This window comes from Agelaius tricolor, unplaced genomic scaffold (genome assembly GCF_023055355.1).
Source record: "Agelaius tricolor isolate 1412-34295 unplaced genomic scaffold, bAgeTri1.0.p SCAF_2, whole genome shotgun sequence".
Classification (NCBI taxonomy): Eukaryota; Metazoa; Chordata; class Aves; order Passeriformes; family Icteridae; genus Agelaius; species Agelaius tricolor.
Window position 1 is genome coordinate 46,565,100 of NW_027269262.1, and position 24,804 is coordinate 46,589,903.

Sequence of the window (24,804 nt, forward strand, 5' to 3'; positions counted from 1 at the left end):
ATTAAACATTTAGTGTCCTTCATCTTGTCTTGAGATTTGTTTCCATCTGATCGCAGCTGAAATCTGAAAAAAAAAATTTTGAGTATGTACTTTAAAATTATTGTGCAATATATATTTAAGACTAAAAGTTTTTATTATCTCATAAATTTCATATTAAGAAAATTTACAATCAGCATTATTATGGCAATAGATCAATATGGTCTAGCCCAAAGGGCAGGAGCTTAATTCTCTTGCATCTCATTTTTCTTCCTCTGCCTGCAGATGTAGCTGGTAACTTACTTGTAGGTCAGATTTGAGCCTCAAAGCTGTGACAGCATTCCTGTAAATATGTTTGCAGCTGAATGACAGTTCCACATTGTCTGTCCCAAGAGCTGAGCACAGCAATTCATTAACTCTGAACTATCATCCAGCCATTTGACATATCCCTATGTGTATCCCAACCCTCTCGGGACTGGATTGGTAAGTTCCAGCATTCATCAAATAAAGCATCCGGACACATTGCAATAAGCCTACTGTTCATGTAATTAAATAAATGCAGGGAGCATGTAAATGAGTCTTTGGCAGCATGAGCCCTCGGCAGCAGCGGAGTTCGGCATTCCACTTCCCCGATGTTCCCGGTCCTGAGTGCCCCTGGGGCCGGCCCGCTGGAAGCGATGGCCTTTCGGCCCAAAGTGTAAAATGCCATCGCTTAAGGAAAGAATGTTTATAGTTCATACATCATCTGGCAGGCTTTCCTTCCTCTGGCACGGCTTCCCAGGGCTGTGGCGGAGGCAGTAACAATAGCAGGCAAACACCAGAGGGAGTTATTGTTCTTCTGGAGAAAGGAGTGCCTCAGGACGCTGGATTTTAAATAGTGTGAGGCTTCTACCCAACGAAAAATGTTCAGGTGACATGACTCCACAAAATGTAAACGGTGAAACCATTAATTCTAATCATGTTTGAAAGAGTTGGTGTTCTTCACCAGTTTTCAGTGCTGATTTCAATGTACTGCTTCTTTGTACCAAGCAGTTGCTGCTTAACACCCACTCACCCTCCAGTAAATTTTTTACATCTCTTCTCAATACTAGAGCCTTACAGTTCAGTGTCAAGAGCCAGATGAGCAGGCAATAAGAAGTAACTTTTTTCACTTGTTTATTAAAGGAGTCTTTTCTCCTGGTCCATCCACACAGGCTGATACTCGGTCAGAGTGCCTGTGTCTTGACTGGTAAAGTCCATGTACCCTCAGAATCCTGGCTCCTCAGAGTCCTGCTTGTGGAAAATGACCAGGCTGCAACCATCTCCCCAGCTGACCTAGACTTCCCTGGAAGCAAATCTGGATACACAGATAGGAAAGAAGCAAGTGGGTTATCTACATACTGGAAATGGGCTGCCCTTTCAGCAGCTATACCTGCATTTTATGCCTGCTGAAAGTCTGGCTGCTTTCTGCTCATGAAGTTTCAGCTGGCCATGCCCAGGAAAAGTGCATCCCCTGGGCTCTCCATAGAGAGGCTCTTGCAACTGCTCAATTTGCAGTAACTGATTGAAAGAAAACACAGTCAGCCCCAAGGTGAATCTATGCCAGTATCTTTTAGAGGAGCATTTCAGTGAGCAAACTGACCCAATTCCATTACACTTCACACAATGCTGGGGCAGGTGGAAAGCTTCTCCAATTCACTGCTGAACTTCCAAGACAAAGGACTAAAGTGGAGAGTCACTGTCTGCTTTTTCCGTGCATGTAATGAATGCTTCTGCTCTGACTGCTTTTAGTTTCTGTTGTTGAAACGGTGCTTAACTTTCCACAGCCATTACACTGACTGTCACCTGTGGAATATGAAGCAAAGATCAGCTCACCTGTCTTTTCAGCAGAAGACTTCAAAGCTCTATTTTCTATTCTCAAAGGGGTATTCTGTAAAAATCACCCTTTCATTGATGAATATCAAAGTAAATCCCAGCTGAGCCCAATGTTAAATTGTATAACCCTGGCTTTCACAATGCTGCCAAGGTGAAGGATTCTGCAACAAAACTATTTTTCCTAACAGTTTTATTGCAGGTGTTTAAGATCTAATGGAGATGAGCCTATTCTCTTCTTAGGTGTGTCAGCTTTACAGAGCTCACCAGCACAAAAAGAGGATCTTGGCATTCTTACACTGGCGAACCTAGAAGACGCTTCATACATCCGGGTGGATGACTTGCATTGTCAAGATCTTTTAAAAGATCTGGGCGTTATTAGAGGTGGGTGCTTAACTGTTGATTCATTAAAACAGAACCATACATGAATTATCCAGGCAGTCAACCTTTTTCTTCTGGTGGGTAAAAAAGAACTCTGACAGAACTGGGTTCACACTCTTGCCTCAACTACACCAATGTGAATGTAGAGAAGAACTGTATTTAGGTATTTGATGATGTAGATAAGTGAAATTCTCAGAAACCTCTATGCTGACCAGATGTTCAAGTAGTTTTGATTTTACAAATCTGTTTAAATACCAGTACCTCTGTGAACTCAGGTATGATTCCTTGGTAGCAAAGTAATTAATTGCTCCTCATTTTGAAAGTAAACATCAATATAAATCAGTATAAATTTGATACTTCTTACAATATTAAATAAAAGTTCTTATAAAACCAATTTCAGATTAGGAAAATAAAACTCCCTGGCCAAAACTCTCATAGTCAGTGTAAAGTCAGAGGTTCTCTGCACACCTTAAATTAGACTTTAGTGGTAGCATGCTGTCTTCAGAAATGATATTGTCATACAGTATCCCTGGTCCTGTTTCAGTTTCTTTCTCCCTCCAACTCTATTAATACAGCTGTTTTCAGGACCCGTGCTGTGAATATGGACTTAAATTAAAAAAAAAAAAATAAGAAAGAGAGAGAAAGGGCGGTGAACAGGGGAAACTGCTACCAGTAAAGACAACTGCCATCAGATCTTGTCCTTAATACATGCTCTGGAAGGAGCTGAAATGATCCTTTGTGAACAGCCCATTTACTGGGGACATTTCCATTACAGACTTTCAAACACATCCGTGTGTCATTTCTCTGTGACTTGCTCACAGCTCCTGAGCAGTGCAAGTGTTTCTTCTGCAGCAGCACTGTAGCACTGATGTGATGGGAAATAACCTTTTTTCTACAGCAGCCTTTATGATGAATACTGATGTTTGGCCTGGAGAACATTGGCTTGCTGGGGAATGGATAGAAGCTGCACAGGAGCTTGTGGCTGTAGCAACTGTCCTGTATTAAGTACAGATAGCCAAAACAAAATGTTTTATAGACCTGAAACAGTATGTTGTCACCACCCAAAACATAAAATCATGGTAAATAGCTCTTAAGACAAAAGTGCCACAGCAAACATTGGAACTGTCATATTTGTGTAAACCCAAGAGAAGTATAAACAGTTAAAATCTGAAATGCCAAGCATGACTTACATTCAAAACTATTCACTGTGATATTACCTTAAAGCTCAAAAGGCTCTGCCAGGCAGGTTGCAGGGACAGCAGAGGAGGCATTTGTAACATGACAAGTCATTTCTCACTAAGATCTTTCAGGATCTGGGTCTCTGAAAAGAAATCTTCAATTGTGAGAACAAGGGAAAAAAAGATCAGCTTGGCCTTGGGAAAATATGGCTTGTAAAGCTCATATAGCTCTCCTTTAATAACACATTTTTAGATACCTGTGCTTTTGAATGCCTACTTTAAAGAACACCCACACTTTGGAGACCTTTCATGAGGACATATAATCTATGATAAAAATTTATTTTAGTCACGTCAGTGTGTGTGTCCATATGTCAGACTTCTCTTCCTCAACAGGGAAGAGAAGCACTGGACAGTAGTCCCAGTGGCAGCACAGAGACTGATTCCCAGGAGTAAAACTCTGAATGACTCTTACAGCCATCTTTTATGTTTTCTTCATTTCCATCTGAAGTTGTTACATCAAGGTATTAAGACACTTCATTTGATGTTTGTGGTCTTCTGAAACTGAAGCCCTTCCATCTCATCTGAAATACAATGTCTACATTTCTGCTACAGCATATTTTCCTTATCTCAGCTGTGTCAAAACCCATTTAATGGGTTAACCCAAGGTAAATCCAAATGATTTAAATATTAAAAACTCATCACTCCTTTGAATCCCCTGAACAGTTTATTCCTCTCATTTCAGTAAAGAATATTTCTTTAGCAAGTTTACTGGATGCCTTCAGAACTTAATGAAAATTTATCACTCTTAGCCTGTCATCAAAGTCATCAAAGTGTTTAATCAGTGCCTGCCAATGCTGAGCTGTTAGCATCCACTTGTCCCCTTTACTACAACACCGTAGTTTGATTTATGCAGCTGAATGTGCATCAGGAAAGTTTCATAGGCCTCAGCCTGGGATTTGCATGAGGTTACAAACTCAAACCATGTTCAGGTTTGTCAGGAGCAGTCCCAGAGCCAGTTCTGTCTTGCCTCTGCTGTGTCCAGTCTAATCAGTGTTTCTCACTGGAGCCTGGATCCATGAGGAGTCCTTTGGGAACCCAAACTCTGTCTAGCTTCTTTTGCTAAATTGGAGAAGCAAAGGTTTAAATGGACCATCCTGAATCCTGTCTTACTTCCACTTTCCAGGATCCTTTGGGAGTACATTTCTCACCCTAGTTCTGGTGTTGGCTGCAGAAAAGACAAAATGTAAGCAGGACACACTTTTGTATATAAGTTTAAGGGACCTCTTTATAATAATGTGATTGCACTGTGATGGCAGTAACAACGTCCATTTCTATCATTCTGTTTTTCTTCATCCCTAAAATGGCACACAAAACACACCCAATCCAGAATGCACTGTGATTCATATGAAAGCCTTGCCCAAGCGTGTACTTGACAGCTCTTGCGCTTTGCTGAGGATTATTTCAGGGGGCAGTGAAGGACAGAACAACTGAAGGCTGAAGCTGTTTGTATACACACAGATGTGTATTCCTGGGCTAACATTTCCCTGCCCGACCTCAGGAAGACTAGATGAAACACAGCACTATCTGCTGAGTCAGTGAGGCTCTTTGAACTGATAACTGTGGCATGTTCTGTGATGTGGTTTGCCTGGAAACATATTTGTTTCTTTTGAAAATACAAAATGACATCAGTTGTAGTGTGCACTGAAAAACCTAGGCTGAGATGGCAAGCTGTTTCAGTCCATAAATGATTGCAGATGTTTGGGTGAGGCTGCAAAACACGAGGCTTTTCAAGCGTGTACATTTGGGGAAGGAAGCTAGGGACACATATAAACATGAACATAATTGTTATATATTGCAGCCTGTCAGCTGGTCCCATTTTGGATTGGCTATTATTAAAGATGTGCAAAAGTAAGTGGAAACTATGATAGCTGCAATGCATCTGGTTTAGTGAGTGTTTTCTATTTCTGACCCTATAGGCTTTCTTCTCTTTTTCTGATGCCAGTTACATACTAAACACATAGAACTATCAACAGGCTGAAAAAGAGGCCTAGGAGGTGTACTACTGGTTCTTATTATCACCAGATTGCAAAAGCATATAGCCTGAGCTGGTTTTCAAGCAGGCTAAGTCACAGCTCTATGTCCCAGGAGCCTGCTTTGCAGAGCAGGATCTGGATGGTACCAATTTAGAAAGCTCTCTAAGTTTGTGATGCCCTTTAAGAGAATGAGTCATTTGTCAGAGTCACAGGCCTGGGAACAGGATAGAAAGAAGAGGAGCTACTAGATATAGAACTATTGGCATTAGGTCTTCCTCCTCATCTTCATTAGGTCTTCCTCCTGGTCTTCCTCCTTCATCTTCATTTGGGCTGTTTGGCCCTGAGTTCCAGAAGGAAGGTCCAAGTGGTTCTTGCTGACACAGACAGCATCAAGAAGGTGAGTGACAAGGGCTGTTGGAGGACATGGACATCTTCTTCCCAGCCATAAGCAAAAAACAAGTCATTGTGTGCCTTCACCTTCAAAAAGCCAATGGCAGGCAAATCTGTCATGACAATTTTTTTTTTTTGTGTCACCTCTTTGGGCCAAATTGCAACCTTTTAATAGCTTGCCATGTGATAATTCTAACAAATCCTTCATCTGACTGGCTCAGCCTTACCCTCTATGCAGCTGTGGGCAGAGTGAGGAGGGCCTTGCTGCAGTGTGTTTGCAGTTGTTCTGCAGCATTATCTCTAGTTATGTGTTGAGTTCTTGTAAACCCAGCTACTGACATCTTTGCACTCCTGTGTTTATTACTGATGAAAAATTAAAAATAAAGCTTCAAGTATTAACATAGCAGAAAATTAAAATTAAAAATTAAAAATTAAACTGTCAACTACTTTTTCAAAGTTGTCCATTTTAGGAAACTGCAACTTTTGCAATGTGCAGTTGGAAGATGGATAACATAATTTCTTTCCTGATCAGTGTTGCTCTTTTCTATTTGACAGACATTTTATTTTAAAGTGTGGGTTTGATACAAGTGTGCCAAAAGTGTTAAAATTGAAGTGCAAAAGACTAGGGGAGAAAATCTGTGGTTTTTATGAAATGTGAAAAACTATTTAGATGTTTTGTTTTTACTCCATGGATTCAAGAAGCAGTGATGCAAATAAATCAGAATCTTTTTTTTCATTAAAATAAATTAAAATCTCCTAAGGAATATCACATCAGACTAGTAAGTAATTGCACGTAATTGAGATTCACAAGTGAAAAAAATGGGTTTCAGGTACATATATTCAAAAAAAGTCTGTTAATATTGATTGTGTGTGCTAGAAGGCACAATTTAACCAGTGATTTCAAAATTCATCACTGATATTCTGTTGTTTGTTCTTTTCTCAGTACCCCCAACTTCATAAATACGTTTCTGTTTAAAATGTCTTCTCAATGTCTGAAAGGTTCAGTAAAACTTAGCAGCTGGGAGGAGAAAGATGCACAAAGTCTTTGTAGGTTCTGTCCACACAAACAGTAGCAGACAGCAATTTAGATTGAAACTGGTGCCCCAAGTGGCACCAGGGACTAAGGGTTTCATCAAGAGCAGAGTTATTCATAGAAATAACTGAAAAACATTGGGACAGCCCACATGACTGGAGGACTGTGATGGATGGCTATAGGCTGTTTCAAAAAGGCAGGGCAAAACTGGAGGAGTCTCGCTTTTGATCAAGGGGAAGTTCTGATGCATAAAAGTCAACCACAGGAACTGTGGAAGCCCTACAGAATGCCCTTATGCTCAGAGAAGTCATCTTCAAGGGGAATGTTTCAGTAGACAACTTCTACTGACCTCCAAACCAAGACAATAAGACCAACAAAGCCATATTTGGGGCACTGAAGCAATCTGTGGAAGGTTCACAGAACCTGCTTCATGTGGGTGACTTCAGCTGTCCAGACATTTGTTGGAAGAACAGTACAGCAGCTCATGTTATCCACCAAGTTCCAGGAGTGCCTAGGACTGCTTCCTCATATAATATTAGAGATGTGCCAAGCAGGAATGAGGCACTGCTGGACTCACAAACAGAGGAAACCTGCTTTGAAATACCTTGGTCAGTGATAGCCTTGGCTGTAGTGATCACAGTGTTGTGGAGTTTGGGATTTGGCTGGACATACTGAAGGTTAGTACTAAACCAAAAGTTTTAGACTAGAGAAGAGCAAACTTCAGCTCAGTCACAGCTCAGGTGGCAGGAGGAGCAGGTGGAAAGGGAGGGTGGTAGTGTCCTCTGGAACCTTCCATGGAGTATAAACATGGAAACAGGCTGGAAAGCTTCCAGAGAAGGGAAACAAGGACAATCAAAGGACTTGAAAGTCTGCCATATGAGGAAAGGACTGGGTTTGTTTGCCCTTGAGAAAAGAAGGCTTAGGGGAGACCTAATCTTGCAGGGGACCCTGTCTGAGACAAGCTGCCACTGCCATGCTAATAACATTAACACAAAGCAACAAGTACCTGATAGCAAGATGGAAGCATTATTGAGACAACAGAAGTGCTTGGTTGCATTAATTTTATGGCACCATCCAAACTCCTGAGTCAGAACTTCAGTGTCTAGTGCTCACCATCTCAGTAGTGATGGTGAGCATCAAAAGGAAGGGGAGACAACACTGCAAAAGCTGTTGTGCTGCAAAGAAGGTGAAGTGAATTTTTGGTTACATCATGCAAAAGCATATGATTCTGCTTCGAAGAACATAGCATATTTCTGTGCTTCAAGTGATAAGAGTTTCACTCTCTGGCTGGTTCTGGGGTAAGATGTAAGCCTGGGTCATGGCCAAGCAGAATTTACCTGCAGTGATAGCAATAGCATGTTACAGCAACAAGGACTAAAGACACTCTGGTGCTGGAGAAAAATTCTCTATACTCTGGATGTTTTGGTCTGAGGGCTGAGGAGCACAGCTGCCTTCATGTTCTCCTTTCTTGGGCAGCAGCACATATCAAGCAGGCTGATCTCCACATCACTCTAAACACTGCTGGCAATTACAGCTCATTCTTTAGGAAATGCCATCTTGAGAACATTATTTGAGGTATTGGTCTAGAAGCTGTGTTAGGTCTGGAATCTGTATTCCTATTTAAATCTCCCAGTCACAAGAGGTGATGGCGCATAGACAGTTGGAGAAGGGTTTTCTTGGCCAAGGTGCTATGCAGCAGAGGTAGTTCCTCTGTAAAACCAGTGGCTTTGCTTAGTCCCTCAGTATGCCAGAAGGGGTTTTATTAGGCTTTGCAAGATGTAATCCAGAGGACCTCATGGGTTTTTTCTCCTTTTTGTTCTGCCTTGGACAAGAAGATAATTTCAGATTGAGGCATCTGTAGCATATGTTTTCTGCAGAGCTGGTAATAATAGAAACATTTCAGTGAGGTCCCTGTATGAGTTACGTCACTTGTTTTTTGACTGGGCAATCAGAGAGGAGCTAGCAAGGAAGCCTGCTGTCAGTGCTGGAGAAAGGATGTAGGTCCTGGCAGCAAGCCCAGGCCTGCTCAGCAGATCAAAGGCTCTTCCCTTGGCTCCCATAGCAGCCGGAAAAGCAGCTGCCCAGTACCCTTTCAGCATCCTTCGTTCCTTTCTCCTCTGCCAGCAAATAACTTCTTTTTGCTCCCCACCTCAGCAATAGTCCCTTTTCTTTCCCCTCAGTATCTGCCAAGCAAGGTCCTTTTATGGAAAGTGCTTGTGTTTACTACCTGCAGATCTCAGGGCCAGCCAGTGGGAACACACTGGGAATACTCTGGTTCTCACATGCTCCTCCCTTCCCCCAGATATGCTCCCAGCTGAGACTTTAACCTGGAAGATGAGGCAAAGCTGAAAGGAGCAAGCCATGGTTCTAAACCACATGCCATTTTCCAAGCCAGCCTGATGGAAGATTTGAATTTGGAAAAGTACTTTTTGTGCCAAAATAGCATAACAGCCATGCTTTGAAACCCTTCCCACTCACCTCCCAGAAAAATAAATAATGTGGTTTTTTTGTGGGCTTCTTCGTGGTGGTTTTTCCTTTTTAAATACACGACTGCCTTCCTCCAAAGCTGCTGCTTGTCAGTGCTGCTCCTGGCTGTCCCTGTTAACTAGTTCCTGATGGGAAGTTTGTCGGCCATGAAAGGAGAGTCAAGCAGACGTGTCAGAGAACTGCAGACTCTGCAAGAAGAATTCTGTGTCTGCTATTGCACTGCTGTTTCTGCTTCAGTTACACTATGGGAGCCTTTAAAAACAGCAGCGCTGAGCTTCAAAGGCTCATGCAACCCTTACATACCAAATTACTGCTAAATAGGGGATGAAAGCCTGACCCTTGAGTGCCCCGCTGGCAGTGTCTGCATCACCATCACCTTTTCTCCTCCCTGGTTTTAAGAGTTGATCAGCCCAGTAGTGGTAGATGAATAAGCTGTCCTGCACGAGTCTGCTAAAGGTCTTGAAAATATTTTTGTAGTTGCTTTTGTAAGCACTGTGAGGCACTCCAGCCTGCAGTCACAGCTGCACTGTGGATATGAGGTTTTCCTTGCTCAGTTAGCAGTCCCCGAGCTTGGGTTTGTTGATTAATTATCTGCCGTCATCACGATTAGTATGGGAGCAATGTCTTAAAAGATCTTTGTTCCCAATGTGAGCTTCTAATGGCTATTAAAACTGTGAGTGTTTGGGAGCTCCTCTGGGGAGCTCTTCTCCCTGTGTTCACACACTGCTAATAGCACCTTCATACAGGTTTGCTGCTACAAATTGCCAGTAATTAATAATATTCTATATAGAAGCATCAGAAACAGTTAATGCATATGACTACAGGCTGGCCCAGTGCCTAGCCCAGATGCTTTGTAGACAAGTTTTTCTCTGCCTGAGTTTCTCCTTCAGTGAGATCAAGAGAATATGAGACTTAGTAATGCTTGTCAAATGTTTATGGGTGGGTGGGGGAAACCATTGGAAGGGACAGGTGCAGAAGCGTAACAGGTTATTTTCCATAGCTTTCCTTATTATACCTGATGCTTTTTTAATGGAATCTAATTTTCTAACTCATCTTTTGCATAAATATGCCATATTAGACAGCAGTGGCACTGTGGGGAGAGTTGGAGTAAGTGGAGAGAGTGAACTTCAGCATCATTATCACTAGGAATACATATAATTGTTTATTATCATACCTCTAATGAGGCACAATTATTCCTGTAAATTTTTTTCTCATTGTTGTTCTTAATTGTTCTTCTCCATGTGTCTCCTACCACCATTTCTTTATTATGTGTATTGCAAAACTCCTCATGGGTCCAGTGAGGCACCAGTATCACAGAAAAGCAGTGGAGCCCCTTGAGTATGTGCAGACTTTTCTTTCTACCTCCTTTTCTGTCTTCTCTGCCTTTATTGGCATCTTCTTGCTTGCCTCTTCTTTCCTCCCTGTGAGTCTGGTTTCCTCTTTACAATGGAAACAAATAATTTTGATGAAAAAAATATAAAGAAGGAGGGCAAAACACTCTCTTGTGTTTTGTTTAGTAGTGAAACATGCAGCATTATAAAATACCAAAACCCCAATGACTCTGTAGGGAAATTCAGGTAACAAGTAAAACATATGGACACCCAGAGTAAATACGTGGATGCACGAGGCAGGATTCAATTCAAGACCATGATGTGTCTGTATCCCAGGAGGGATATGAGATAGTCATAGGCCCTGGACTTCAACACTTTTCATAATTCTGGAAAATTAATCATTACAGTAAGTTTTTAAAGGTTTTCAAGGAGTGGGTGAAGAAAGCAATTTGTCTTGAAAGGACAGCTCAGCACTTTCTTGATCTTTTTACTGTCCCGGTAAATCATTTATCAGGGAAAACTTTCAGAAAACTCCCACACAAACTATGCTAGACAGAGCCTCCCAAAAGTAATATTACTCCTCCTTTATGCTTTCCAGACCTAAAAAAAGAGAGGCTGTAATATCAGGGTGGTACAGGCCCCTGCTTGATAGTGTAAGAGTTTCAAATCTTCCCTTTTCTGAAATATTAAGTGAATGGTTCAGACTATTTCAGGATGTGCATTTCTCATTTAACCTTGCTTTTATGTATTTTGTTTCTCTGATACCTGACACAAAATTCAAAATAGTACCACAGTGTGAGATCTTTTCTCTTTTGATTATTATAATGCAATATAAGCTTTATTTTTTTTTTTCCCATTAATTGTTCTGGTTGATTTCTGTAGCTTAGAGCAGAGGTGTGGTTTGGAAGGCTCAGATTTTAAAATATTAAGAGAAAGGGAAAAAAAAACGTGAAAAGGAGGAATTTCTCCCTGCACATTAGAGGCGCCCAGAAAATCTAGGATCACATACATGACTTCTGGAAGAATACATTCTAACTTGTGTTCATCAGTTATGAGGTATTCTCTGGTCTAAAATATCCCAAACTATTCACTGTCATTTGTATGCAGCATCAACTCCAATCTGCAGTAACAATAAGGAGGTATTAAAAAGGAATTTCTCTCTATTTATATTTTGAGTTTCAAACAAATCAGTTGCAATTGATTTATTAGAGGAATATTAATTTAATTCAAGGACCAGAGCTTTGAGAGCTTTCTAACAAAATGTTGACTGGCAATACAAATGGGACTATGAGGAATAATGGATAATTATTCTATTATTTCTATTATTGTTTTCTCCATGGCTGTAACCTTTTTCCCCATTATAGATATTAGCACATTGTGAAAGGGAATAGTGTAGGAGGCACAAGGAATAACTTTGTGTTAATTTTCAGCAAGAAAAACAAAAGCAGCTGTTGAAAAAGTTTTGTGTAAATGAAAAGTGTATGCAAAGAGAAAGTAGCTATACGTGCAAGAGAAATGTACCTTTTTTTAAAATTATTATTTGCACCTAGCATGAACTGATAGATTTTAATAAAGCTCCTTCATCCTAAATATGTAATTAGCCACATTTCCCGTGGGCTGTGAGAAACCTGGAGAAACTGAAAAGGGGTGAAACAACCGGGTAGGTGGAGATTATAGAGAGAGAAGAGGCTGAAGTGAGAAAGAAGTAGTCTGGGGGAAAACAGGCTTCATCTGCTATGTTTCTCATGGAAAAATTGTCCTCACCCTTGCCAGCCGTGAAACTTGGAGGCTTTAATTGTGGACTCAAAATAAGAAACCTGTGGTTTTCTCATTCACATGGGCTCTGTCTGCCTAACCGCAACATCTGCGAAGCAACTATGGTGTTCTAAGCTCTCCCAAACCTAGAATTTCACAATTAAATGTCTGGCAGAGCTACTTGAAACAAAGTGACAAGGGCCTGTATTAAATGCTCAGTAAAATGTAGTTCATAATTGTCAAATACAATGTTAAAAATCCCCCTCTCCCCTGCCCTCATACCTATCCATACCTGAGTTCACCAAGAAAATTTGACTCCCCTCACCCCAGAGAGCATTTACCTGGCACACAGACCTGCTCCTTGTGCCCTGACTCATCTCTGCTCTGGGACTGTGTCTGCCTCCTCTGCCTCCATGTCTCAGGAAGACAGCGTTAGCTGTTTGCCAGCATTAAAGCAAACATGGCTGCAAAATCCCTTCCACACAGCAGCTATTTCCAACAAGCTGCTGTGAAGGAATTTCTGCTAAAAACAGAAGAAAAAAAAAAAGAGCTGGTATCTCAAAATACTTTCCTCATTGCAGCAGTCAGCTGAGGAGGCATGTCAGGAGAGAACAACATGATGCTGTTCTCAGGTGATGTGGTGTAAGGGGAAGAGGGTAGGAGACACTGAAATGTGTTCATAAAGGAGAGAAGGAGCCCTCCAGACACACAAAGAGGAGAAGCTAATGTGCCTTCAAAGTACATTTAACGTGGGATTGCTGACATGTCATCACAAGCACCAGCACAGAGCTATTACATGGGTCACTGCAGGGACAGGGTTACTGTGCCCTTCTGTAATCCTGTTGGATTTATTTTATATTTAACTTTGCTGTTGAATTCCACCTTGTATAATGTTTGGTTTAGGAAAAAGTGCTACAGCATACCATTTTTTTAATTCTCACCTGGCAATATGACTTGTAGCCCCAACTCCCCCCATATAATTTTTGTCTGAAAAGTAATGTAAAGTCTCTTTGAATAGTATCCTTCACTCTTCACAGGTATTTTTCATGGGAAGTTCAAAGAGAACTTTTCATTTCTCAGATACTCATGTTGTTTTTGCAGGTGCTTTACAAAAGTTTCCATTAACAAATAAACATTAAGAGTCAGGTGTGATTAAAATTGTTCAGACACAAACCATCAACACTGGATAAGCTAAGATACAGTTGAAGTGAGTTGCTTAACAAGTGCTAAAATCTGACCTAGTTCCATAAGAGGTGTTATAGAATGATGCTGCACATAACAAAAAAATACCAACAATCTTTCCAAGCTTTGTGAATAGTAAAAGAGGTGACTGTTCATTATTGTTTACAAACACTTTTAACCAAGCTTCTTCTTAATGCAGTTTCACTGACACACTCACAGCCTTCTATGATCCAAAATACAGGACCATCATCCTTCTAAAAAAAAAAAAAAAGTGGTTCTAGAAGCAAGCAAAAAGAAAGCAAAAAGCAGCAGCACCTCCAACATGTTACTGATGTCAGAAAACTTGTAGAAAAAAAAAAAAAGATAACACCTTCAAGTTCTCATAGGTGGATTTTTGGTATGGATATAGTGGGAGGGTGTTGAGACAAGGTCAGGGTCTAAACTGTATATGCTCCAAGCATTTGCAAGGAAACTGGTGAGCCCTGGCTGGCCTGGGATCCTAGGAAACAGGACTTTCTAGGGATGTTTCCTTTGAAGGAAGATGCAGCATCAGCAGGTCAACAGCTGCCTTTGTTGGGGACACCTGACCAGCAGCAGTCATTAAGTCCATCCATAGTCTCCCCTTTGGTGGCAGTATGAAGAATATCCCAAAAACACCTGTGCCTGAGCTCTGCCTCACCTGTCTGGGTCACTTGTGCATGAGGTGACTACCCTGAGCTGTGCAGGTGGTTCTTAGGACACTTACCCTGAGCAAGACTCACTGACTACAACTCATTAACCAAGAAGCAATCCCAGTAGATTCATGTATTTGACAATGGTGGCCTTGTATCAATTCAGAGTTTATATATTTCCTCAGAAATGCTCTTACTAATTTTGAAAGTAGTAGAATTAATGGATATTTCTTTCTGCTTGTTGATAAATACATTGAAGACTGTGAACAAAATCCAGACAAAATGTTGCTTGGGGAAGAAGTCATTATAATTGAAGAAGTCCTTGACATCTTCTGGAACAGAAGATATCTTGCTATTTTTTCTTTTTTTTATTTTTAATGTATCAGACTCATGAAAACAAGGATCTATTTAGAAACCTATCTGAACAAATAGCTCCGAAGACAAAAGGTAATTGCCTAATGATCGCCACTGTGGTAGCAACAAAAATTTAATTATTAATGGTCAGACTTCATCTCCACCATTTTTGCAGACTAATATGCCTTGTGGGATAGGGAATGTGCTTCATTAGGGGCTTCTCTTAAAAAACAAATGCAAACCATATGCACGTTGAGCTCAAGGTCTTTACCTCAGAAATAATTATGTCCATAGCTACACACTGTCTGTTAGCTAAATGTCATTCAAGGTCTTCCTTGTAATATTAGAAGCATGAGTAATACCTGATTAACCAAGTTCCTGAAAAGTATTTTGGGGGCTATTCTTTAAATCAAATTAGATTATGGGACATTGCTTAAGGCAGAGAGAGGACAGGAAACCTTAAGGAACGAAGCAGTCCTCTTGATATTTACTGCAGGGTTGTCTGTGTATTGTTAGGCACAGGACTTTTGCATGTGACTAAGAGCCACATGTACATGAAGAGAGAGTAAAAAATTAAATTTGGGGGAAATTCGTTCAAATGGTGCCTCTACATTTGTGATCCCCAAGGTTGAGGATAGCAAGTGCACAGGTCCAAAGTTCCAATGAGACACAGAGAGGGATCATGATATTCAGAAATACAGCATTTTATTTAGCTGGAAACAAAATACAGAAGCAAAAGTGTGTATTGTGTTAAGCATATGTATTGTGTATTGTCCTTAAATATAGTTGCTGGTAAAAGGGGATTCTGCTATAAAGAAAGAAGCATATCTCTACTCAGTTCTTCAGCAATTTAGCTACTCTCTGTTTTACCACATAGGAGAGATTTTCACCCTGACAAGGGGCTCCCTCAGACCTGGGGACCTTAACCAATTGCAGTTTAAAGAAACTTAGAGTGAGCATGAATGATTAAAGACAGAAGGAAAAGAGTGTGAGGGACCAGCATGTGTGTGTGTGTGTGAGAGAGAGAGAGAGAGAGCTGCTCTTTTTTGTAGGAGTTAAGCTGGGAAATCATACCTGTCCTTAGGTATTGCGGTCAGTGAAGCCCTGTGTTGGGTCTGGACCTGCTAGTTTAACCCTTGCAGTATCAGGTCTGACCTTCTGATGGCAGCCACATGGCCCTGAGTCTGTGAAGTGGCACAAAGCTCTGCCTTGCAGTGTCACAGTCCCATATGAGATCACTCTACGTACAGGGCAACGTTGAGTGGTCCTCAGAGGGACAGCAATGTGTTATGCATAACAAGCTGCTTCATGTCCTGCCACAGTGACCCCCCATTCCCAGAAAAGCACCTGCTCATGGCTGGTCAGTAGAGCTCTGGATGTGCTGGAAAAATCATGGTGCGTTCTTACTACACGATATACGTGTACACAGTCATGTATCTGGATCTATTTCTTTTCAGTTTATACCTGTCTAGTTCTGTTGACCTTGGTGGATTTATCCAGGTGTATGTCAGGCCAGAATCAAAGCCTCTGCTCTGTCAGTGAAAAGGGAGTCAGAAGCTGGGCTGGTGTGCTAAACACAACACATGATTACTAGGAGAAATGACTTGGCAGGAGTTGAAGCACCAGACATACAGAAAATGTTTGCTTTGAAATTCCAGAGACTTGACTGTCCCTTTGGTTTTTTGGAATGCTTTGATTTAGTCATGTGGGGTGGGAGCTGGCTGTAACCTTGCAAGGGCACTGGGAACAGTACCTCTTGTGCAGCTACAGGAGATGTGAAGGGAATTAACTGTCAGCAAGCTTCAGGGAGACAGCAGATGTATACGTGGTTAAGAGAAGTTTGGCTGGCTTGTAAAATTTATTTCCACCACAAGATCAAAAGTGTATAAAATATGTAATCCTTGGATGTGTAATGTATAACAGGACATAGCAGTGTAAGTGAGGGAAGAGAGAATTCATTGCACGCGAATGGCTGAACAGTTTCACTCTTAATTACTTGAGAGCAGGAAAAAAGAAGGCTCCTGCAGTTTCCACGATTACAAATTACACATGCCCACAAGGAACTCAGGATTTGGTGCATTTTAATAATCCATTTCATTATTCATTTTCAGAAGTAAACATTCCATTCTGCTTGCTTTTGGGTGCAATTTACAGGAGAACCCTTGCATCAGCAGAATGAACCACTGACGCAAAGCTCCCTGCTGTAGCACTTGAGCGCTCACCTGATTTACTCACGCGCTCCTCAGTTAAAGGTAGCCTGCGTGCATTTTCTGCTTCTGCTTCTGTCACTAGGTCAACTGTGAGTGTCGATGGTGCTCCCCCAAAAAAATTTCAGTGTCAGAAAAGCTGCAGTGGGACAGGATGCTGTTCCCATGCTGCCAGGGTCTCCTGCTAGACTCCTAACTCATTACGCATCCAGGACCAAAGCCTGCATTCCTGGTGTACACACTGGACATTGTTAATGGGGTTTGCATGAGAGGAGAGAAAAAAAAACCACCTGGCTCAAATTTACTCACAATAGCTTCAGTAATTCAGCCCTCTTCTGTAGCTTTTGTATATTGCTAATAAGCGGTTCCATTTATTTTACATTGTTACAATGGCATTTTTTTCCTAGGATAATAATAAAAGTAGGATGATGGGGAAGAAACACTGATTGCACACTTTAAAAGTGGATGTAACAAAAGGAAGGAAAAATTATTACTGCTGTAAAAATGTGCTTCTATTCCACTTTCTTAATAACCCAACTATGGAAAAATATTCTGATTAGATTTTTTAAAAATATGTGTTCCCACTGAGAAAGCAGCTGATTCTTTCTGATTTGCCTTAGTTTCTGAGAACAGTCACATGCATAAACCTCACAGACGACCTCTGATAAGCAAATTGGGGGACAAGAAACAACAACAAGAAACAACAACAAGAAACATGCTGAACAGGGAACTAGTACAAGCCAGACTACCCATGAAAGCTAGATTTTGTCTGTATGGGACCTCTTATCTGATGTAACTCATTTGGTATAATCTAGGAGACTTTTACTGAAGTGAGTTTTGATGGAAAAAAGAATAGGTAGGTTATAATCACTGTTGACTTCTTGACTCCAGGCTTGCTAGTGAGGTATCTGCCCATGGTTTTGAATCTTGTTTGACTGAGGTTTGGTTTTTTTTACCAGGCATCCTAGGAAGGTGATTGATGCCCCATCCCTGTCAGCATTTCAGAGGCATTTGGCAATGCCCTTAATAATTTGCTTTAACTTCTCAGCCCTGAAGTGGTAAGGCAGTTGGACTAGATGATTGTTTTAGGACCTTTCCAACCAAAATATTCTATTCTATTCTATTCTATTCTATTCTATTCTAGTCTTTGGCATTCTGTTGACTTAACATTGCACTTCACTGTAAGGTTATGTTGAACACTTGGATGAATAAAACCTACTTTTAGAGCCCAATTCTTGTGAAGAGCAGCTGAGGGAGCCTGGGGTTGCTTAGCCTGGGGAAAGGGAGGCTCAGGGAAGACCTTATTGCTCTCTGCAAGTGCCTCAAAGGAGGTTATAATGAGGCTCATCTCCCAGGTAATAAGGACAAGAGGAGGTGGCCACAAGTTGTGCCAGGGGAGGTTTATACTAGACATTACAAAAAATTTCTCCCCTTAAAGAGTAGTCAGGCATTGGAATAAGCTGCCCAAGGAAGTGGTGGAATCACCATCTCCGGAAGTGTTCAGAAGACATGTGGATGTGGCATTTGGGAATATGATTTAGTGATGGACTTGGCAGTGCTGGCTTAATTGTTAGAAGTGATGGTCTCAGAAGTCTTTTCTAACCTTAACAATTCCATGATTCTAAGGAAAGGTTTTAAACTGTGTTAGAAAGTGAGATAGGAGTTATAAGAAGCTGATTGCTTTCAAGAATTTGGATTTTAAGGAATGAGATAGAATTTTATTTTAATTGAATATTGACAGTTTCTTTATGGTGAGTTCAGTTGCCCTGGCTGTGTCACTGAGAACACTGCAAGCCCTCTGACAATGAGTGCTGCAAACAGCACAGTCAAACATGTCCACAGCAGACAGGGAAATTGCATTTCATACATAATTCACAATGTGCTACAGCAATTTCATAAGGTCAATATCTATTGTTAACTTGGAAGAAATCATAGAGAAAAGAAACAAGCATTTATTCTCCTGATCTTAGAAAGAGCTGTCTACAAACTGCTGATTTCCACTACACAAACAGCAAAGAGCTCTTCTATGGGTAGACAAGCAGTGCATCTGAGACAGATAAACTCTGAGGGTAGAATGGTATCTTTCTGTCTCCAGATTTTCATATCAGAGCTCCACAAAAATGGAGAAAAGAGGCTAAATATAAACAGGGGAAACTTTGTGCAGCAACATGCTGAAGTTGTTTAGCATTGGGATTCCTCTTGCCTAATTGGCCATCCAAAATTGGTCATCTGGGCTTGATGTTCAGTAAAGGGAGGGAGGCTGACATTGCCAAAGGGTAGTTCATCCCCCTCAAATATACCTCTTATAAGGAGGGTAGGATAAGTTACTTGACAGAGTGTCTGTGGTTTCCAGGTATTTATAGGCATTTATACAGGCTCTCCCAGATTTTTCCTCTTTTTGTTTTCTGGACATATTTGCAAAGTGGAGTGTGAGTGTGCTTTATATTTGTTTCAGATTTCCTCTTGCAGCAAGAAACTGAAATTATCCAGGCTGAAACTGCTCAGCACACAGAATCTAAATCATAACTGGGATTTTCAGACAGACAGTACTGCAACAGGATGTAAACAGCATGTTGGAAAACTTAAAGCATTTTGTTCATAACCTGTGCATTGAATAGGCACTTAGACAGGGACTTTATCCTTCTGGACAAAGAGGGTGACATTTACTGTGTTGTTATAGAAAGCAAAACAGCAGAGGCCAAGAGGCCAGTGATCAAATGACACATTGAACTCCAAAGCAAAAATATGGTGTCCTGAGATTCTGTAGGAAAGGAGGAATTCAGCTGTAACCACACCAGTTTTGGGAGGGCAGTGAGGCTCAGAAAGAGCATCTGCAAGGCTGCAATGTGAGCCTGGGATGGGGAAGGGGCGGAAAGCTTGGAGAGAGACTACAGTAGAAAACACAGTGAATGTTTGTCCTACAGACAGAGAGAGATGTGCACACTCTTAGGTAAAGGGCTTCTTTTTCCTACAGGAAGCATGTTTTTGTTTGCCTAGATGCTTGTTAGAATGGAAAACTGTCCAGCAACAGTCAGGACAAAGTCAGGAGAGCAATGTGTATGTCTGTGTGTGAGCAAGGGAGAAGGGAGTAGTATTTCTGTGCTCACATGGCCACGTCTAGGCTAACAAAAACTGAAAAGACAGCTATTCTCTCTCTGGATATAATCTGAAAACCATCATTAATTAAATAATGCTGTCCTTTTATTTCCAGATATTTCCTTTTATTTCCAGTCCTTTTATTTACTCTGCTGTAACAGAGTGTAATCTGTTGAATAATAAATATCCTTGTGTTTCATGGAATGTTCTTTAACTACATAATGATGCATGTCAAGAAGAAATCTGTGGTTCTCCTTGAGCATCTCCAAAGTTGTTTAGATTGAAACCTTTTTAACAAGGTTTTAATGTAATCACTGCAGAGAAATATCATAAGGCAATGGTGGTCTGCACATGACCTGGAAACCCTAGTAAAATAATAAAATTATAAACCAGAGAGTTAAAACACAGGCAAGAAGAGTTCCAAGCAGGCCACAAATGTGTGGCAGTAATTTCATTTGCAAACACAAGGGATGGCCCTCAAAGGCTGCTCACTGATGGAAGTTCCTATGAGTTTTCACTGATTTTGGCATTTTGCATCCACCAAAAACCTTTTGTAAGATGTGAACAGCTGGGAAGGGAGTGTGCATGTCTGTGTGCTTTATCCCATGGGGCAGGGCAAGGATGTGAAGGCATTTTAGCAAAACCAGGATCCCATCAGCAGTGGGAGAGTGGAGCTGGTGAGTCACCGAAGCTGCCGCTTGTGTGTCAGCTTCCACAAAAAAACAAGCGTGCTGCATGTGATCTGTTACCTATTTATTGGAATGGACAGTAGAGTGGACTCACCTGCCTGTTTGACCTGCAGTTCTGGCAGCATGAGAGGGCTGTGATAGGTGCTGTCCCTTAGGCTGGGCTACAGCTGCTTGGTGGCACTGGAACAGGAGTTCCTGGCATACTGGTGATCTGAGTGTTTCTGAACATACAGTTAAATTTTTACTTAACAAATAGTATACAAATACAAATATCCTCAAATGTTGGTCCTTATTTCAAGTTCAAAGCTGTTATGTTTCCATGAATTCCAAAGGGAAATATCTACTCTGTACAAAATACCTTTTAAACCCATAACCGACTAATAAAATATTTATAGTCTTTATATTCTATTCAATAGTACATCAAAAATTACATGGATTTCTGTGTTCCTCCCCTCCAAGGCTGTGCACTAAAATGAACACAAAATGACTACTTTCCATTATGCTGTAGCCTCCTTAGTGACTCATGGATTCCATCTACAACAGAAAACAGGTCTGTATCTGCATTCTGCAAGCAACTTTCCTCTGAGCAGCCAGACAAAACCCCCAATTCTGCATGCCTTCAAACATTGGGATGTAAAAACTAGGGAGGTCATTTTGTTTTCTAAGAGAAACTAGCCTGAAAATAGTTTGTGTTCTTTTTACCCCGTGTTAGACACAGATTATTAGTCTGAAAGATAAAGAAAATTCTCTTCAAGTAAATGAATCTATTCATACTTAGATGAGCTATTCTTCTGCTTTGGCAACCTGTGGAAACGGTAATCTAATCATGCCACTGTATTAGTATCCAATATGCTGAAAACTTGTAATTCATAGCTCAAGGGGAATGTGGAAGATAGTTGAAAATCCAGTAATTATAGGTGTTAGACTGAGCAGTGAAATAACATGCATTATTTTGCTCATAAGCAGAATATTTTTTTTTTAGCCCATAGTGAGCAACTGAGCTGCAGGGTTTTTGTTTTTGACAAAAAGCTGTAGGACATCTGGTGCTATTAACTATAATTCCCTCCTCGTCCCAGTAACACCTTTATAAAAATAGATGCACATGTACACTTACCTTAAAGCTGAAGCAAACTTTTTCAAGAAAAAAACTTTCCTGAGTAGATCTCCATATGCAGTTCTGTGAAGAACTGGCAGGGAACTAAGTTGCATTTGGATCCAAATTGGTTCATAGGTTCATACTGGGGACAGTCACCTCTTTAACCTGTGGTGTTTACCTAGTTTACCTGTCAGAAAGGATCACCAGGGCACATCCATCCTCATCTAGAAAGGCCTGGGTAACTGGCCAAGCCTTTGAAGCTCTTCTGCTCACTTCCTATAGCACTTTTTAGTTTTGAGGTTTTAACCCTTTTATTACTGCAAGTTCTGTGTGTTTTTAATAGTGTTGGGATTTGAGTCTGCATAGTCAGTGTTACAAGATACTTTGGGACTTAACATAAAAGCTGTGGATAGACCAAATAATCCCTTCCAGTGTCACATGCTGAGGAAGCTGTGAATGCTACCCAAAAGGAGCATCCCATAAAAAAACGCCAAAGATACAATTCCAAGTTTGGGAGAAGAGTATGCCTTGAAATTTGTTGCATCGTGCAAGATGAGCAGAAGAGCAAAACTCAAAGGCAGAGTCGAAGATGAACATAGCTTTGTATGTGTACACATGGGTGGCTGTATTTATGTGTTCAGGCAGGTACAAGCACACAGGTATTTATTGTCCTTGTGGGCTCCTCTTCCTTGCCCCACACGCAGAGCCTCGCCCACCTGTCACCCTGACATGCGTTACACAACGCGCGGGGTAAGATTTTCCAAACACACTTCCAAGAAAAATAATGCCATATTGTTTTTATTAGAAAACTGCATGTGCACAGTAACAATTCATCCAGCCTCTGCCTCATCTGGCATGGTGCAGAAAAGCACTGTGCAGTCAGGAACATGTGTTACTGATGCAACTGATGTTAAAATTGTCACGTAGGATGTATTTCACACATGGAAGGCTGTGGAAGGTCATGGGAAGCTCAGTTCTTGACCAAGTGGCACACAGCAGTCTCAGAAATGTGAAATATAGCCTTTTTAACCCAATTTTTCTTTTGACAACATGTCTTTTATAAGGGAGAAGGAAATAATTAATGTGTGCTCAGCTTTCCCTAGTGAGGCTAATACCATAATCTAGGAGGTCTCACTTTTAACTTGTAAAAGTGGAAGTGAGGAAAAGAAGGCTCTGGAGCATTTCAGAGCAGCTTAGGACACAAACTGTAATGCTAATTTAAATTAGAGTGCTTTCCATGCTGAAGGACTCTTAACATGCTAAACAATGGAACAGGCTCCCTAGGGAAGTGGTGGAGTCACCATCCCTGGAAGGGTTCAAAAACCAAGCAGACATAGCACTTCATGATAGGGTTTTAATGGGTTGTGTTCTGTTGAAGGTTGGACATTATGATTTTGAAGATCTTCTCCAACCTTCATGATTCTATGATTCTGTGCCCAACAGATCACAAGCATTCTGTTGTGCAAACATGGCAAGGTTTGAAATTGTTTCTCTCTTTTTCCTTTATCATTATAGAGTTGTTCATAAATAGATATTTGTTTTGCCTTATAAGAGTCTAAATTCCACTTGATGTGCTTAAAAATAGACACAAAGTGATTCCACCAGGCATGTATAAAGAGCATCAAGGGTATGCTTTTCCAACTTCACATTTTAAACTTTTATGTAAAGAAAAGTATTTCTATATTTTTTGAATTATGTAAAAGTATTAGAAAATTCAAAAAAGGAAAAAAATTCCTAGACTGGTGACTTTTTACTTGGCTCTAGAGGATTAAAAAATTGCTCATTAGAAGAAAATAGGGAGAAATAAGAAACAATCTTGTCCTGTTGAGATGACATTTTTCTCTTGATAAGCAGGTCAAATCAGCAGGTTCCCAATCTCAGAGAAAACTGCTGTGGTGGCCTGCTTGGCTGTTAATACATAGCACATTCAGCACATGTATGGAAAAGTCAACTGAATGGGATAACAAGAAAAAGATGACTCACCCACAGGACTAAGCATTAAATTCAGGAAAACTGCTAAGTTCCTCTTCATTTTTTGAGTATATTACACTCCTGGTGTATGAGAATTAAACAGCAGTCTTAGACACAAAAAAAAGGCATTGTATGTGTAATAAGATGCTTTGAAATTATTAAAATGTATTTGTTCATGCTTTTTCTAATCATTGTGTTGTGCCCTGAGAAACAGAAACTAGTTCATGCACACATTTTGTTGCTGTTTTCTTCACCAAGTGACTCAGCCAAAGTATCTTGAATATTGCCCTTTTTAGTCTTTAAAAGCTGAAGGGAGTCAGACCTGCCCGACCTTTGACAGACTCCGAAGAAAACAAAGGTTGTGGGAGAAGACTGCTGGCTCAATGTGCTATACTGCTCTGTAGCAAAGTCTTTCTAACTCTGGAAATTCTCCAAAAGTACTGAGGTTATTCCACAACAGTTCTTCATCTGGAAGCCCTTAATCTCAAATAAAAAATGGGGGTGTAGTGATTCAGTTTAAACCGCTTCCAAAATGCACAATTACTCCAGAGTAATAGCTCTTCTGGAAAGTGTCCAGCTAGCCTCAGCCCATCCTCTCAGTTGGGTGCAGTGCAGCCCTGGATGATGCTGCTGTGACCTAGAGCTAGGCACACTCTGTGTATCCTCTTACATCTCCTGTGATAAAAAGTAAATGATATTAATATTGTTAGTTACAAGAGTTGGCTGATTTACTCACTGGAACTGATTTTAATCTTGAATTTTAATTTTTTTTTTCCAGTTCACAAATTTTTTGTAAACAGTCATCAGTATAACACATGTATTTGTTTTTCTTTTGTTAACAGGCAGTTTAGGCAAAGCAGACCCTGGCCTGTGGATTATTCATCATCTGTCCATTTTAATTATTTGCTTTTTGTGCTCAGTGATTGGCATTTGACAGTGATGCTGCTCAGGCTCTGTAATTTGATGAGAATAACAAATAATGAGTAACCACATGCTAACCAGGCAGATAGAGGTGCTGGTGTTAAGACAGACATTCTTCAAACATCCGTGCAAACAGAAATTGAGGTCATAGAAAGGTTTTCAAGCAAAGCAGAGATGAACGAAGCAGCCTGAGTTGAACCAG

At 40.7% G+C, this 24,804-nt stretch overlaps 1 protein-coding gene across 7 annotated transcripts in view; it reads left to right on the forward strand.

Moving 5' to 3' along the window:
- Positions 1-24,804, forward strand: part of DLGAP1 (DLG associated protein 1) — a 401,400-nt gene that overhangs the window by 333,955 nt on the left and 42,641 nt on the right. For 5 of the 7 annotated variants that reach the window (XM_071417710.1, XM_071417688.1, XM_071417699.1 and 2 more), the window contains one exon: positions 2,071-2,211. The exons of the other annotated variants lie outside the window; for them this stretch is intronic. In XM_071417710.1, the coding sequence (XP_071273811.1) occupies positions 2,071-2,211 (141 nt within the window). The remainder of the gene's footprint in view (positions 1-2,070; positions 2,212-24,804) is intronic. 7 annotated transcript variants of the gene reach the window in all.